The sequence below is a fragment of the Callithrix jacchus genome, chromosome 2, assembly GCF_049354715.1.
Source record: "Callithrix jacchus isolate 240 chromosome 2, calJac240_pri, whole genome shotgun sequence".
In the NCBI taxonomy this organism is placed as follows: domain Eukaryota; kingdom Metazoa; phylum Chordata; class Mammalia; order Primates; family Cebidae; genus Callithrix; species Callithrix jacchus.
In genome coordinates, this window is record NC_133503.1 from 116,148,286 (window position 1) to 116,165,638 (window position 17,353).

A 17,353-nucleotide genomic window follows, 5' to 3' on the forward strand; every position below is an offset into this window, starting at 1 on the left:
CTTAGCCACTCCAGATTGTCTAGCTCCTAACACACATTCAGGTTTTTCTGCCACACACAGACATTCGAAGGGTATGTGTACATTATTGCTATCAGGTGCATTTACCCTACCATTACTCTTATCTCTATTTCATTATCTCATCTCCCTGCTTTTTAACCGGTTTCTCCCTTTGTGTGTCAATAATCTATGACTGTTCTCTCTTTTGCTTTTTTTTTTTTCTATTTGCTGAGGGCAGGGGTTGACAAACTTTTTCTGTAAAGGATAAATAATAAATATTTTAGGCTTTGCAGCCCATAAGGTAGGTCCCTGTTTCAGCTACTTCACTTTGCCATTGTAGTGCGAAGTAGCCATAGATCGGTGGGGTGGTGTTTCAGTGACCGTGGACACTGTAACTTGAATTTTAAGTAATTTTTCACATGTCGTAAAATACTCTCCTTTTGATTTTTTTTTCTCCATCCATTTACAAAGAGAAAAGCCATGTTTAGCTTACAAACTGCACCAAAATAGGCTGTGGGCCAGATTTGCCCCATCAGCTGTCATGTGCTGATCATTCTTTGGGAGGACTGCCTCTCTCCTGGCCTCTCATTAACCTTTCCCTTTTTCTCCCTTCCTATCTATTGTCTTCCCTTCTTCATCACAACCCAGCCACCAATAACACTGAATCTAAAATGCAATCTAAGTGAATTTTTAAATTTTTGTGTTTATTAAACAAAGCTTTATGTGTTTATTGTAATATAAAAATTAAGTCTAAGATTTGTGTATGTATTCAAAGAAAAACTAAGTTGCTTAATTTCGCATGTATTTTATATTGCTTTTTTTCAATTAAAGAATTCCCATGAAACAAACCATAGTGAGCCCAGTATTAACCAGTTATATCAAAATAGGATGACAGTCAACTCTGGATATTTTCTGCAGTTAGTTTCTTATCCAGACTTTTTTCAATACTGAGTTTTTCTTATGTATCTAGTGTGATGACTTTCTTTTTGCCTGAACTAAAGTAGTCAAAGAGAAGTAAATTTATTCTCAGGAGCCTCAGATGGCCATAGGAGATGATGGTGACTGCTGAGGTATGGCTCTCCTTAGTCACCCCACTCTGCTTTCAGATCTAATTTTGTACCTGTCTCCTGTCACTGCAGGTGATGCATGTCACATGGTGCCTTGTGCATTACAGGCACAAAGTAAATCTTTTATTGAATTAGCAAGTGAAACCCACTTAAAGATGCTTTTTGTAGATCATGGGCCTTTTGAGGAAAAAGATAATGTCTGCCACCAAGGGACTGCAAAGTCGTACTTGGAATTTGAAGGCAATAGGTCTTTACCTTTATAGCTGAATAACTATTGTTTAGGAGAGGAAGGCAGCTAAAAAGATAAGATTTACTATAAAATTTACAAAGTGCCCGCATGTCTTCTCTACCTCTCAGGCCTTCCCTACTCTTTTAGAATAATAAGCTCATGAGTATAGCTTTTCAGGTGGGCACTAGGGATTTCTATTATCACCATGGCTATCTCTTTTCATATTAATTTTAACATACATTCATGAGCATTATAATTTTCCTACTTGATAAAAAATAGTGTGAAGAGAATACTTTTCAGTATAGATGAAGAGAAATGTTCACTCTCTTTTGTAAGGCTGTGATTCATTGGAAAGTATATTAGGAAACACACTCAGCAGGTGTCTTAACTAAAATCCATGTTTTTGATGATGGCATTATTTTTATTCCAGTGCTAAATTTTTAAAATTAGTTTTTAACATATTATATTAAGAGCTGATAACATAACTTCTGTTTCATGGCATATTTCCTTCAAAAAATGAAATATCAATTCTCAGGTTCAACCTTAGGCTATAGTAAAAATGAATTGTTAACTGAGTTTAAGTTTCTTCTACAGGTTAATTTTTAGTCATGATATGAGAAAGTAACACATATGATAAAAGATATAATTAACTGAACTCTTGCAAAATTTGAGACCAAGAAAGGAATACTAGGAAGATATTTCATTAATAATGTACCATTAGCATATAGTACTTAAAATTTAAAACCTATTTTATTACAGTAGATATGTCTTTTTATTAGGATGTTCCCTGAAAGAGTCAGCATATCTAAGTATTTACAACTGGGAGTTAAACCAGCAAAAGTCAGCTGAGAAAATATTCAGAAATTTTCCCTGGGTACAGTTCTCAGTTCTGGCTGAATTCAAATGTAAGCCATTCTTTTATTGGCATCTTCAACTAACAGTGGCCTAACTGGCCACATCAGGAGTTAGATATTCTCTCTCATGTTCTTAGTCAACAAAACAAAACAAGAAGGATTAAATATAGGAGAAGGACAAGAGTATTATATCCTTGGCAAATGAGCAAGAAGTCAGATTTCTTGCTAATGTAATACTGACAGGTTTTGCCAGAGAAGAGGAAATGGAGTGTGGGAGAATTTTGTTATCATTGAGCAGTAAGTTTAGGTAACATCCAGTGGAGCCAGCATTGGCCTGGGAATCATAAAACGGTAAGAATAGAAGCAGTGTCTTTTCAGTTTTTCTCATTGACCCAGAAGAATAGCTTCAGGGTGACTCTATCTTCATTCTTTTTAGCCACTTAGGTTTCTCTTGGTATGTGAAACAAGGGGATATTTACAGTCTAGACCCCTCCAAAGGAAATAGAAAACCTGCCTGTTACGTAGGGCCTTTCAGTGGGTTGGGAGGATTTATTTCAAACCCAGTGGTTCTCTCTGTCTATACATCTACCTCTCTTTAGATCGTGATTACTAACCCTATCAATGGGTACAAATTTTAGTGTACAACTAGAGCACAGAGAAAGAAGATATACAAAATGCAGATAGTGTATGTACTGGCAATTTAGTCTCTTCTGATAGATCAGTTTGGTTGTCATGTATCTCTATGAAAGCAGTTGCCACTTTGCAGTAATCAGTGTATTTGTCTAAGTTCCTGAAAGAGTGACACCATTAGTTACTTTTCAGTATATCCCATCACTTTACCCAAGGCCTATATTGGAATAGGCTAATAGAATTATCTGTGTAAATGTGTTAAGACATTTAATTTTATGAAATGGGAAGAGTGATTAATTCTGAGCTAGAAGCTGGAAAGGACTTATTCTTGCAAAGGAAGTAGAAACTTCAGATCTCCTGAGTAAGAGGGAGATTTATAAAGTCTATTTCTGATAAAGTCAGACCAGATCAAGGCAGAGGGCCTTAGCCAGATGATCAGTAGAACTCTAAGGCCTGAGGAACTGTTGGAATTATATGCAAAACATCCTTCTACGAACATAGATGCATAGCTTATATTAGATTCTAAAAGAGATAAAAATCACATGCATACACACAAAGCCAGTGTTTTGAAGAACTGACACAGTAAAGATGAAATAGAAGTCTTGGAGTGGGGCTGCCATTCAACTTCATGAATGTTAACCTTAGAGATGGGGTCAATTAAATAACAATATTTAAAGTAATTTATAGTGAAATAGGTCTCTGACATGGTGTTTATCATTATTACTCTCCAAAATATTTCCTGTTAAAATTGTCATACAGTAATTAATGTGAAACTCATTTAGTATTTGACTAAAAGAAGCATGTTTACAGTGTAGGGGGAGAAAGCCAATTAAAATAAGTTAAAAGCAGTTGGTTTTGTCTCTAACTCTCACTAATGATACCCCAAATAGACCATTTTGAAACCATTCATTCATATAAGCACTATGATGGTCAATGGGAATGCAATCACAGGGAAAGAAGATCTCTGCCTATAAGGAGTTTAAAGTTTGAGAGACACCTTTCAAACCAACCATTTTAATGTGACATGGTTCGTGCTAAAATGAAGGGTTGTGCAAGGTAAAATAGGAAGGAGCATGGAGAACAAGACCCTGACCTGGCTTGGGTTCTGAGGGCAGGCTTCTCAGAGGAGATGAGAGTAAAATCTAGCATTTGTATAGCAAGTACTACCTCCCAAGAACAGTTCTAATGTGTTAACTCAGTTCAACCTCATATACCATTGAGACATAAAGAGACTAAGTAACTTGTCCAAAGTTGTATTAGTAGGGCCAGTGCCCAGATTTGAAGCCAGGCCATCTGGCTACAGCTTCTGTGTGTTAGCCCTTCTGCTATGCCACCTCTGTGCTTCAGGTAACAATGCTATAAATAAATGTATGATAAAATTAGTGGAGGGGTGGGGAGATCAGAAGTCAGGAAGGACAGAGAGATGAGAAGGAGTCCAACTTCTAGCTTCTAAGAGTTAAATGTTTTTCTAAATTCACATTCAGATTCATTTACATTCATTAGGCTCAATTTCCTTAAGAGTGCCTTCTTCATTCTCTCACCATTTAGAAGAGGGATCCTGACACTTACCTGTGGATTATCTGAATTTCTACATATTCAACTTGTGTCGGGTTACATTTTCACTTAACTTCATAGACACTCAGTTCATTCTTTTAGTCATTTATTCACTCAAGTTATTTCAAAATTTTACCTTGTGTATATTGGATGGTACATATGGAAGCCTCCTCAAAAGAGATGACAAGTAAGAAATTCAGTTCTGCAAACTAAGATGTAAATATTCCTTGTCTTAGTTTTACCCCAATTCTTTTCTAGTCATATACATTTGCAAAATAAGTAAAAAATATAATAATAATGCCTCAAGAAAAGGTGAAAACCAGTTTCAATTTCATCTTAGTGTACATGATGAAAACAATTCCTGCAGGTCCTCCATGATTTTCTAGCTACTTGTTAGGCTTATATGACACAGAAGGCCCTTTACAAACTCAGGGTCATGGTGTTTGTGTTCTGTTCTTCCCCCTGCTGTTCCATGGAACTTCCGTGGAACTAAGCATTCGAGGCCTGAAGAGTCAGGCCATTGCTATCCATTCAGTGGGCTCCAGAGTCCCACCTGCTCTCAGGAAGTGAGTTGGGTTCTGGGAGAAGTACTGCATATAATTTGTTCCTATGTGGTCCTTGCTGACTTCATATTATATTGTTTAAAACTTTTCTTTACTGGAGCAAATATCTTCCATTTGGGTTATGTCATAAATTTCATCTGGAATAAGACTTTCAATAGCATTTGTGTGTCACCTCTTTTTACATCGCTTGTCTGGTGGCACTGAGAATAACTCTTCATTGAAAATGGATCCATTTACAGTCCATAATAGGGTGGCTAATGTTCGTTTTTCCTGGAAAAACTGAAATGTGCCCCTTTTATCCTTTTATACTGATCCTCCAGCTCCAGTTTATCTGATTTTGTGGCTTCTCATTTTCTCTTGTATCTTACCACTATTATTAACAAGAATTCTGTTGCTAATAGCTTTGGAAAATAATATGTGTGCTTTCAGCTACTACCTGTATTTTTATGGTTTGTCTGATTTAGCTGGACTTTGATATTTATTTCAAATGCTGCTTTGTTGCAGATCAAATGTGAGGAGCTCTAATGTCCCCTAGATTTCCTTTCAATGTCCTAAATTTTTCCAGAAGAGAATGGGGTTAATACTTGAACTAGGTATAACTAACATTTAACACCTTTAAGTGTATAATCTGTACTCTATATACTTTATGCGTGATATACCTATAGATATGTGTGTGTATGTGTCTAGACACATTTATAATACCTATAACTATATGGATTTCCAAATATATATAGACAGAGAAGAAGACTTTTTAAAAAATATAGGATAACAGTTTTGTAAATATCTGTGCACATTTTTATGGTGAATATTTTTTCCTAAAGTGTATTTTATATTTTTAACACACAAAGTCATATTTTAGAATAAATTGTATCATATACTCTATCAAGTTCCCAGCCCATCATTGTTTCTATAGCATTTTGCACACACTTTCTATTTTAGAAGTAAGCTTCAAATTTATCTTGTCAAACAGAATACTATAAGGAATGTTTATAGAATACTGTAAATGTTTATTTATGAACTTACATCCATAATTATTTATTGTTTTAAAGAATACATTTTAGGTTTTGGTATAAAATTTTACTTTGTTCTGGCCTGAGCCTATTTCTAGGATCAGTGGGATTTCATTCATTTATTTTTTAATCAGCTTTTTGAGTACCGTAAGTGATTATCCCGGGTTCTGAGGTACTATGGGTTCTGAGATCTTTGGCCTCATGGAAATCATTTTACATTTGTGATGACTGTGTCTAAGAAACTTAAACTATTCTTTAGCTTTTTTTTCCCCCCCAACTGCAGTTCTTCTTTTGCCCAGGGCAAATATGTAGGATATATTCTTAGAAATTTCCTACAGATGTTTCATACTTCTTCCAGAAATAAAAAAGTCATAAATTCCTTGACATGGAAAAAGTGGAGTATTTTTGTTGTTGTTTTTTTGAGACAGAGTCTCTCTCTATGACTCGGGCTTGAGTGCAATAGCATGATCTCAGCTCACTGCAACCTCTGCCTCCCGAATTCAAGAGATTCTCATGCCTCAGCCTCCTAAGTAGCTGGGTCTACAGGTGCATGCCATTACATCCAGCTAATTTTTGTATTATTAGTAGAGATGGGTTTCACTAGTTGGCCAGGCTGGTGTTGAACTCATGACCTCAGATGACCCACCCACCTCGGCCTCCCAAAGTACTGGAATTACAGGTGTGAGCCATCATGGCCAGCCGAAAAAGTGGAGTTTTTTTTTTTTTTAAGTCATGGTGTTTTATGCAACAGCAACTTATTGGTTGACTTCTAAGACCCAAATCTAGGTTTTTTTGGTGCATACACAGTAATTTTTAACCACAAGGGTTTTTATCTAAAGCTCATGAACCCCTCAAAAAGGACTCTCAAACTCTAGTATACAGAAAATTCACTTGGGACACTTGCTGAAAAGTAATCCAGAAATCTGCATTTCTAAAAATACAGAAAGTCCTGAACCATACAGCTCTATGAGAGCCGAAGATGGACTTCAGGTGGTTCTGTTCAGCCTTCACACTGTTACTACATGAATTGTATTCAACGAGAAGGTCTAGGAGGCTTTAGAAGACTTTCCTTAGTTAGTTTCTTAAAGGGGTCTGCAAAAATGCTATGATAATGTTAGAAGCAGCGGTTTACAAGTGGAAGAGGGTACCAGTAAAATCATCCACACAACCAGCAACAAGAACCCACAGTGAAAGGAAAATCTATAAAGCAGATATAAATACTCAAGTTGTGGAGGAATCCAGAGCAGTGTTCCCCACACAACTGTTTTTGAGAATATCTCAGGAGTAGATATGTATTGATAAACTTGTGTTCATTGGTCAAAAAGGTTTGAGAAACACTAAATTTAGAAAGTTTTACTTTATTATGGAAGTAAATAGAGACTTTAATATGCTAATTCGCTTTCTGAATTACTTTAAGGAGAATTCAGTATGTAGTATTTCCCAAGCTTATTTGGTCATAGAACACTTTTCAAATGATTATCGGTTTGAGAAATGCCCTTTAACAGAAGGAGAAACATTCGTCTCTGAGTGTAGCATAGAAATAAGTAACTGTCATTGTAACTCTGTCATGAAGGAAAATTTAAGTTGTTTTAAATACACTAAATAAACAGACTATTTTATATTGCATTTTAGAAAAATTATTAAAATTATATATAAAGAAAAACCCGCAACTATCTAGTTATTATTTACGTGGACGTACTCATTTCTAGGTAATGGTAAATTAAATAAAGATTTCTCTAAAATGAAAATTTGATTTTATCTTGATACTATTTTGAGGATTTAGGAGAAATTTATATTTCCTAGGAATCCTGGAGCTCATCTTATAGCCAAACAATAGTTATTACGTGAGATATTTTACAGCAATGGTTGGCAGTAGGCCAAACAGAATTGCCTGTGTATAAACATGTATGTCCAAAACTTTAAAGCATGATAGTTCCATAGTGTTTTAAATAAATAAATAAAGGCCAAGTTGGCTTACTGGGGGAAGGAGAACTCCTGGATTTATTGTAGCCAAATAAAGTTTTCAGAAGGGTGCAGTGGGTCACGCCTGATACCACAACACTTTGGGAGGCTGAGAAGGGCCAGTGTGGGCAACATGGCGAAATCCCATTTCTACTAAAAACACAAAAATTAGCTGGGCCTGGTGGTGGGGACCTGTAATCCCAGATACTCAGGAGGTTGAGGCAGGAGAATCATTTGAATCCCAGAGGCAGAGGTTGCAGCGGACTGAGATGGAGCCTTTTTTTTTTTTTTTGAGACAGGGTCCCACTCTGTCGCCGAGATTGGAGTGCAGTGGCACAATCTCGGCTTACTGCAGCCTCGACTTCCCAGGCTCAGGTGATCCTCCCACCTCAGCCTCCTGAGTAGCTGGAACTACAGGCTTGCGCCACTAGGCCCAGCTAATTTTTGTTTGTTTGTTTGCTTGTTTTGGTATTTTTTTGTAGAGATGGGATTTGCCCTGTTGCCCAGGCTGGCAGATAATGTTTTCTGGAGAAGTGACTTGCAGAGGAGGAGCAAACAAATAATATTGAAAAACATGGAAAGGAGATTAATTTAGCAAAGGAGAAGGTCAAGGAATCTCTGCTGGGAGAAACTCTTTACTAATTTGGTTAACAATGAAGTTTAAGGGACAGAGAAACAAATGCTTAGGCAGCTAGAAATCATGAGCTAAGGTGTGATGATTAGGACACTGGTCCTTTGAGATACTGTGAGGTAAAATAAGTCAAATAAGTTTGGGAAATGCTACTTCATCCTTTGTGTTTAATTTTGCTTTAATTGGCCTTTTGCAAAATGAATTTATCACAGAATTATTTTCCCGTAAATTAAGAAGCCGTACAATACCCCTTGGGAGAACACTGAGCTGATAGTAATAGGAAATAAAGACTACTAATTAATGGGCCTCTACCATAATCATTGGTTCTTTGGGACAAAAAAATGATTAGAATTAGGTCATATATTTTATTCTATTCTCTTGCATTATTAAGTTATAAAGATTCACTGAATTAAAAAAAGATTTCCTTTTCACTATTGTTTTATTCTTGGAGTACAAGATTCTTCTAAATCCAGGTCATGAAAGTAAGACCTCTTTATATAGAATCCTCAGACCTTGCATAATTGTCAACAATTAGCAGTCTTGTATAATTTTGACTCTTAATGATTTTTCTTGGGATGCTTCTTTGCTTACTTTATAAACATTCACAAGACTTCAATTTGGAATTGAGCCAGATAAACACTTCTTAAATATGCTGAATTTCTAGTCAAACTATTGAGAGACGTTTTCAAATAAAGAATTAGGAAGGATTCTTAAAGCCTTTGAAAATTTGGTTTATAAACATTTTAGTTGCACAAGGAAATTTAAGGTTTAGAAGGTTAAACTAGCCACTCATCTACATGAGCAAAGCTTAAGAGAAATCAAACAGACCAAATGGGAATCAAGCACCAACTAAATAAAACATAATATATTTATTCTCTTTTCATTTTGGGGCATACTATTTCTGACAAAGCCTTAGTTGTATATGCTGCCTATACATACTTGTGTTCTCTAGCATGCCTATAGAAGAACAGTACATGTTAGTTAGATTTTCATGTATATGGGGCTAATATCAACTTAGAGATGAAACAGAGTTTTTGTATCTACTTGCAGATTTTTTTAAGCCTTTTTACTATTTCAGAACAGTACTAAATTTTATAGTCTAAGTTAGTAGACAGCTCTTTCTCATATTACCTGTAAAGATACCGTGACATTTTGGTCCTTAGTGAAAGACTATTTATAGGACTACAAGTTTGATGCTAACATTTTAAAGTTTCACTGAAGTGAAGTAGATTAGCCACAAAATTGTTAGATTTCTGGAATCTTCCTTCTATATCTATGTGATGAAAGTAATCTTTCTCTTCCCCATTGAATTGCCAGACCCTATACAATTTTTGAATAGCATTTGTATTTTATCTCCAAAGGCAATTTATGTTAAGTCTATAGGAGTTTACAAATTTTCCAATTTATAATTAAGCTTCTAGATATTTATTAAATATATGTTTTTAAAAAAGGCACTAATAAAGGTTTCTTTTAAATCCTTTAAAACTTGGTCAAAAAAACCATTTAGTGATATAATCTAAAGTGAAAGTAACAAATTGGAGTTAAAAACATGAAATAAATGAATTGTTCTCCATACTCTTAGAGAGTATAAAGTGATTTTAGTATCATAATAAAATGATAGTATGACTTTACTAGTAGCATAATTAGAAAAGGACAAAAAAACCCTTTAATTTGTATTGTTCTTATGCAAATAATAGATATCACAATTATTTTAACAAAGTTATTTTTAAACATGACTTCATGGGTTATGTAGTCTAGATTCAACAGCTAAATTAATTTGATTTTTTTTTTTCAAGACGGAGTCTTGCTCTGTTGCCCAGGCTGGAGTGCAGGGGCGCGATCTTGGCTCACTGCAACTTTTGCCTCCCGGGTTCAACCAATTCTCCTGCCTCAGTCTCTGAGTAGCTGGGATTACAGGCTCAGGACACCACGCTTGGCTATATTTAGTAGTTTTAGTAGAGATGGGGTTTCACCATGTTGGTCAGGCTAGTCTCAAACTCCTGATCTCCTGATCCATCCATCTCAGCCTCCCAAAGTGCAGAAATTAAGACATGAGCCACTGCGCCTGGCCTTAATTTGCTTTTTGTAAATGATAGGAACAAAACATATAAAGTCTTAAAGAATATATCTTTCATATAGTGTTTTGTAAAATGTTTATTTTAATTTCAGATTTACAAAAAAGTTGCCAGGATAATACAAAGAATTCCCAAGTTTCCTTTACATTCAGATTTCCCAAATGTTAATATTTGACCACATTTCCACTTTTGCTTTCTCTCTTTCTTTACAAAATTTTATTTTTTTCTTGAAATAAAAATAGTCTGCAGACACTCTTACATATTTCGGTGTGTACTTCCTAAAAACAAAGAAATTCTCTTTCATAACCACAATAGTTATGTAAATCAAGAAATTAAGTCATACAATAACAGCATTTGAAAATAGACTTCAGAATTGACGTAATATATTTCACCAAGTTATCCCAAGAATGTCTCTTTTTTTTTTTTTTTGAGACGGAGTTTCGTTCTTGTTACCCAGGCTGGAGTGCAATGGTGCGATCTCGGCCGCAACCTCCGCCTCCTGGGTTCAGACAGTTCTCCTGCCTCAGCCTCCTGAGTCGCTGGGATTACAGGCACGCGCCACCGTGCCCAGCTAATTTTTTGTATTTTTAGTAGAGACGGGGTTTCACCATATTGACCAGGATGGTCTCAATCTCTTGACCTCGTGATCCACCCACCTCGGCCTCCCAAAGTGCTTGGATTACAGGCGTGAGCCACCGCGCCCAGCCCAAGAATGTCTTTTATAGCAAAATAAAATGCTGATTGTGTATTAATTTCAATTGTACTTAATGTCTATTTAGACTTCTTTAGACTAGGTCATTTCCTGGCCTTTGTGCTTCCCTCACATGACACTTTTGAAAAGTACAGACCAGGTATTTTGTTGAATGTCTCTCAGTTTGGGTTTGTGTAGTATCTCCTTGTCATTAGATTCAAGTTATGCTAGACTAAGAAAAAAAAAAAAGCAGAATTGCATAAGATGTGATTTTACAACAAATCCAATTTCTTTCTATTTATAACTCTGAGACTCAATCTAATAATTTAATTGGCATATTTGCCTCAAACAGAATATTCATCTCCATCTTCTTAGAAGAAAAGATACTCCTAGATTTTATATGTGTTTCTTAATTAAGTAACTTGGATTAATTATGGAGGATCTGGTTAGTTTTTAGATAGTTTATGGAATCACATACATCGCTCTAATATTTACTAAGGAGATAAATAAAATGCATGACAATATTGATCTTTTCTTTTCACAGTTACCCCTGAATGCCCACAGAAAGGAAGAAATTTCTCTCTCCCCTTAGACAAAGTTGAATTCTTATTGGAGCTCATAAAATCCTTTATGAAACTGGAAAAAGGTGTTCAAGAATTGTTTGAAGAACTACTTTTATCACTCAAGATAACCAGGAAGTGTTCAGGTAATACCTTCTTTTGTTTAAATTTGTAAATCTGTAATTTCTCTGTGTTTTTGCTTCCTGATGCTTTGAATAAAAATGATTACTTGAAAAAAAAAAAACACATGAAAGAATTCTTTAAAGACGTGTTCAGTGTAATGCACACCATGCATTATATAAAAAATGCACACATTTTTATCCTTCGTGCTTGGCAAGCTCCTTATTTCCAATTGACAAAACATCATACATCAATTCTGGATAATTTTTAGGTAAAATTAGATCAATTTTTCTTTTCAAAGAAACACAATTAGCCTATGGAAGGAGTAAGCAGACTGTATGGTCTAATACCTCTTCTTTCACTCTAACAGCCAGATGATCTTGGGCAGAACATTTAGTCCCCTTAGACCTGAATTTTTTCATCTTTAAAATAATGATGTAGGACTATATTAATTTATTCTTTGTTTTCTTTTAGGATTAGAAGCTTCCAATTTAATATGTTACAATGTTATATAGGGTTGTGAGAATTCAATGACAGTGAAAATAAAATATCTAAGGAATGTCTACTATGTCATAAAAGATCAGTAAATGTGAGTTGTTAAAATAGTAATTATAATTATGGAATATGTTGTTTTTAGTTTACTCTTAACAAAATCCCTTTGAAAAAAGTCATGCCATGTATACTGAATAATATTTCTAACATTAAAGGTAAAATTCAAAGGTACAATGAGTAAGGTATGTTCTCTGTTGTCATATCTATATTTATAAAAATTTTCATTTTTCTCAGAGCGAGATGTACAAAGTTCTCCTTTACATGATACCTATGCCATTCTAAGGAGTATAACTATATATATTTGCTGTATCTGCAAAACAAAGTGACGGAAGCAAATGATTAACAATTAGTCTAAAAATGTAATCCCCAAAACTGATCTCTTGGTAAAATTGTTTTAATTCAGTTTGTTTACTCTTGTATTCCTTTACACACTTTGCCCATGTAAATAATATCAGAAAAGTTATAGGGTTGGATTTTGTTTTACATTAAGCATAGTTTATTGGCCTTCTTTGTTTCAGGCAAAATTTAGGTAACACTAATATAAAATTAATAGCATAGACTACTTTTTTAAAATTGGAGATAATTTGAAGAAAAAATAAAGATGGACTATATATTTCTGAAGCCAACCAAAGGGAAAAAAATGCCATGGGGAAAATAATAAAAGTACAAGGCAGAAAATACAAGTATGAATTAAAACAGAGAATGAAAAAGTAGATTTAATTAGGAGAGAATGTGAGCCTTAAAGCATCTTTTAGATAGAGTTTGTGAAGTCAAATAGAGATCTGAATAGAGAAATATAGTGTCCTAATTATTGATTGACATATTGGTTCCTAGAACAGTTGGCATTGGAGTTGGTACTCACCTACCATGCCGGGCTAAGATTTGTCATCTCTCATCTATATCTCTAACAGATCTTTTCTGAGGCATGAATCAGGAAACAGAATTAACTCGAAAGCATCTAGGCTTCTACCCATTTTGAATCATCTTGTATTAGTCCGAGGCTAGACCCTTGGGAATTAAGTCAGTTTTGTGAACTTTATTCTTCTTAAAGGCAGCATAAATTCAAAATTAGAATTGTGTTAGTGGGTATTATAAAAATATAAACCCTGAAATGGCCAAGAATTGAAGCACAGGTTTGGCATGCTGATTTTAGAGAAAAGGCGAAAAATTTTGAAAAAGGTGATTCAACTCCATTAGATGAGGATCAGGCAATGTGGAGACTTGGCAAATGCTGTATATATTGAGAGCAATGATTACCATTCTTGAATAAAGTCAACAGAGCAAATATATAATTTGCCACAATATACTGTTGCAAATGTGTTGTAAGCAGCAAGGCAGATAAAAACAACTTCAATATCATGTTAATAATAGTGGACTATATGAACACATTTGTGGATTATTAAACACAGGATGTAGAAGGAATTTCAATGGGCAAGTATAAGAAGTGTCGAAGTACTAGAACATCTCCTTGTGATATAGGTAGTCTTCATTGTTGAAATTCATATTTTTTTATCATAAAGCCAAGATTGATTTAATCTGACACAACTTTTACATAAATGGATTCCTGCGAAGAATGATCTTGAGGGAAATTGTCAAGAAAAATCTTAAATGTTTTATTCAGTATATCCAAGTTAGTCAATTCTTATCAAAAGCATTGGTTTCTTAAATCAGGAAGGAAAAGACTCCTTGAAATAGATGATTAAAGAAGCCAGATGTATCTGAACTATTGGGTATTCCTGATAGTTAATGTTTTTTTTTAGAAATCTTGTAAGAAGAGAATGGGAGGAAAAAAGAGAGGAAGTCCTTTGGTTTCCAGTGTGTTTGTTTTGATTGGAGCATATTTTACTAATAAAGATCTTGGAAAGAGTTGCCTATGATGTCTATGTAACCCAAACATATGAGGAGATGAAAAGTGAGGGGTTTTTTTTCATTGTGCAGATTTTTAAAAAATGTCCAGACACTTAACATCATATAGAGAAAATATAAAGATGATTAACTAAATATTTTACTTTTTACTTTGATATTTACTATTATATTGTAGACTTAGCCAAATTGGCCATTCTCTCAGTAATTTGAATGTGGACAAGAGATTTTGTAGAGATACAATAAATATTTTCTGAGAAAGAAAAAATATTTAGTCATTATTTGCTTTTGTTTGGTCATGATTTGATGGTTTTCTATTTTTGTCACTTCAGAAAATGATAGGACATTATTTGACTGTTGTGGTGCCTTACTGTATTAGGTGATGATATCTTATGGAGTGGCCGTGGATTTGATTTATGGGGCATTTCTAATGCTTCTTTGGAATAAAGTTGTTCTTTGGGCAGTTCCTCAATTTTTCCAAAGGTGGCATCTGAGATTTATCTAAACCAGGAGGTTCCTTGGCCCTCATTTTTCTTTAGCCCCAGCAATGACAAAGAGCAATGGCTGCTTCAATTGGATGTAAGAAGAACACTTAGGGTTTGTCTCAGAAGAATCAAAGATTTCAGATCTTCTGAAAGATTGTTTGTACTCTTAGGGGGTCTTAAGAGGGGTCAAATGGCTTCTAAGAGTTCCTTAGCTAGATGGTTAAGGGATTGTATTAGGGAGGCGTATGTAGTTAAGGTAAAGAGGCTCCTAGGGTTTGTAAAGCTCATTACACTAGGACTTTAGCTGTTTCTTGGGCAGAGAGGTCGAAGGCTTCCACATTGGAAATTTGCAAGGTGGCCACCTGGGTTTCTCTTCATACTTTTTCATGGTATTATCTCTTGGATGTAGTCTCTTCTACAGATTCAGCTTTTGGTGGGAGGTTGCTTGTGAGCCAGAAAAAGAACAGTGAAGAAAAGAAAGACTTGTAGTTCCCACTTAGAGCTGCCAACAAGGCAAGTTGCTTTGTAGTGCACACAATGGGAACCTAAGAAGACCAATTTGGGTGTGAAAGTGGATGTCACAGGGAAGTACTGCCAACCTCTACTCTCTATGAAAGAAAGCGGCAGTGTGGAAACTAACCAGAAGTATAAAACGAACCACAGAGAACTCTGTAGGGGAAGCTGTTGAGCAGCTGGCATTCTTGTGACCCTCTGCACTCTTCTGAGGTTCTTAATCTAGGCATGCTTTTAAAGAAACCAGTATTGATTGCATGCAAATAACTATATTTTACAGTGAGGAGCCAAAAGTGGGCTATCTTCTCTAGACAATGATAGTAATTGAATAGAATTTTAAATAGATTTTTTAAATATGTGAAATGATTCACTAAATGTTTAGAGTTCACAGAGTTTTACGTTGCCAAATTTCAAAATTGACCATTTTGAATTCCAAACAAATGTAAAAATGACACAACTTGTTAAATCCAGTAGATTTAGTGTAGATTCTATGTTAATAATTCTACCTGAAGATGGTCCCTTTTGTTTCACTGTACAGCATTAAGTTTTTTTAAAAACCTTTTTAACTTAGGGAGAGGGCTTCTATTTTAAAGCCTATCATAATTGCTTGATAATTCATTTTCTGTATCTAGAATTGCTCACCAGCAAGAGAAGTCTTAAGCTTCTTTTTTTCCTTAGTCATCTTGAATATAGGCAGGTGGTTTGTATAAACATCTGAGCACATGACTTTGAGTGAATAAACATAATGTATTTGGGAGTGAAATGATAAATACAAGATAATTCACTTTTTCTGTAAGTCTTAAACTATAGCTACACAATAGCAGTTACTTCCAGAAACAGATCTGCAAAGCTTATACTTCAATCTAGTGTTATTTTTCCAGAGTAAATGCCTTTTAAATGAGCTATCTACAGAAAAGTAATGTGACATTAAGAATCCAATTGTTGTCCCTTCTTGTCATTAATAACTTAATCTTTATTATTTTTTCTTTTTTAAAAAACTGAAAACTTTTGAATAGAATGAAAGAGTAACTACTTCATATATATCTCTACATTAAAAGTAACTCAAAATCTTGTCATACTATGTAGATGTTCTCTTTTATAACAATTTAGAAAATCTAGAAACACTTCATTATTTCTACTAGAGGAAGAGTTTTCCATTGGTGCATGTATCATGATTTAACCCCATGGTCCCATGGACAGTTATTCATTGATGGACAGTTAAGGTTTTTTTCCCCTCTTCATTTGCCTACACAAAACATGGTATGGCAAATTTCCTTAAACTATTTCTTATATGTACACAACTATATCTGGAGGGTAAATTTCCAAAGTGGAATTGCTAAATAAGCAGGTATGATCATAAAGAGGATGTAAAGATAAGCCACAGACTAAGAAAAACTATTTGCAAAACATGTATATGATAAAGAACTTGTATCCAAAATATACAAAGAACTCTTAAAATTCAGCAAGAAAACAAACAGCCCAATTTAAAAGTTCATAAAAGATCTGAACAGACACCTCACCAAAGAGGATATACAGATGGCAAATAAGCATATGAAAACATGCTCAACATCATGTCATTAGGAAAATGCAAATTAAAACAAGATGACACTACACACCTATTAGAATGGCTAAAATCCAAAACCCTTACAACACCAAATTCTGGCAAGAATGCGGAACAACTCACATTCATTGCTGTTAGGAAAGCAAAATGGTATAGGCTCTTTGGAAGACGGTTTGGCAGTATTTTACAAAGCTAAACATAGTTTTATCATACGATCCATTACGTGCACTCGTAGGTATTTATCCAAATGAATTGAAAACTTTCGTACATACAAAAACCTACACAGGAATGTTTATAGCAGCTTTATTCATAACTGCCAAAACTTCAAAGCAGCTAAAATGTTCTTCAGTAGATAAATGCATAAACAAACTGTGGTACATCAATACAATGGAATATTATTCATCAATAAAAAGAAATGAGATGTCAAGCCATGAAA

General features: G+C 34.7%; 1 protein-coding gene across 21 annotated transcripts in view; it reads left to right on the forward strand.

Moving 5' to 3' along the window:
- Positions 1 to 17,353, forward strand: part of KIAA0825 (KIAA0825 ortholog) — a 451,052-nt gene that overhangs the window by 108,414 nt on the left and 325,285 nt on the right. For 19 of the 21 annotated variants that reach the window (XR_008479837.2, XM_035292225.3, XM_008991795.5 and 16 more), the window contains one exon: positions 11,808 to 11,969. Coding sequence is in view for 18 of the 21 variants with exons in the window: in XM_035292225.3 (XP_035148116.1) it covers positions 11,808 to 11,969 (162 nt within the window). In the remaining 3 variants the exon portion in view is untranslated. Of the gene's footprint in view, positions 1 to 11,807; positions 11,970 to 12,417; positions 12,533 to 17,353 lie in introns of all 21 variants that reach the window. The other 2 variants (XR_013532229.1, XR_013532230.1) reach the window with 1 other exon arrangement.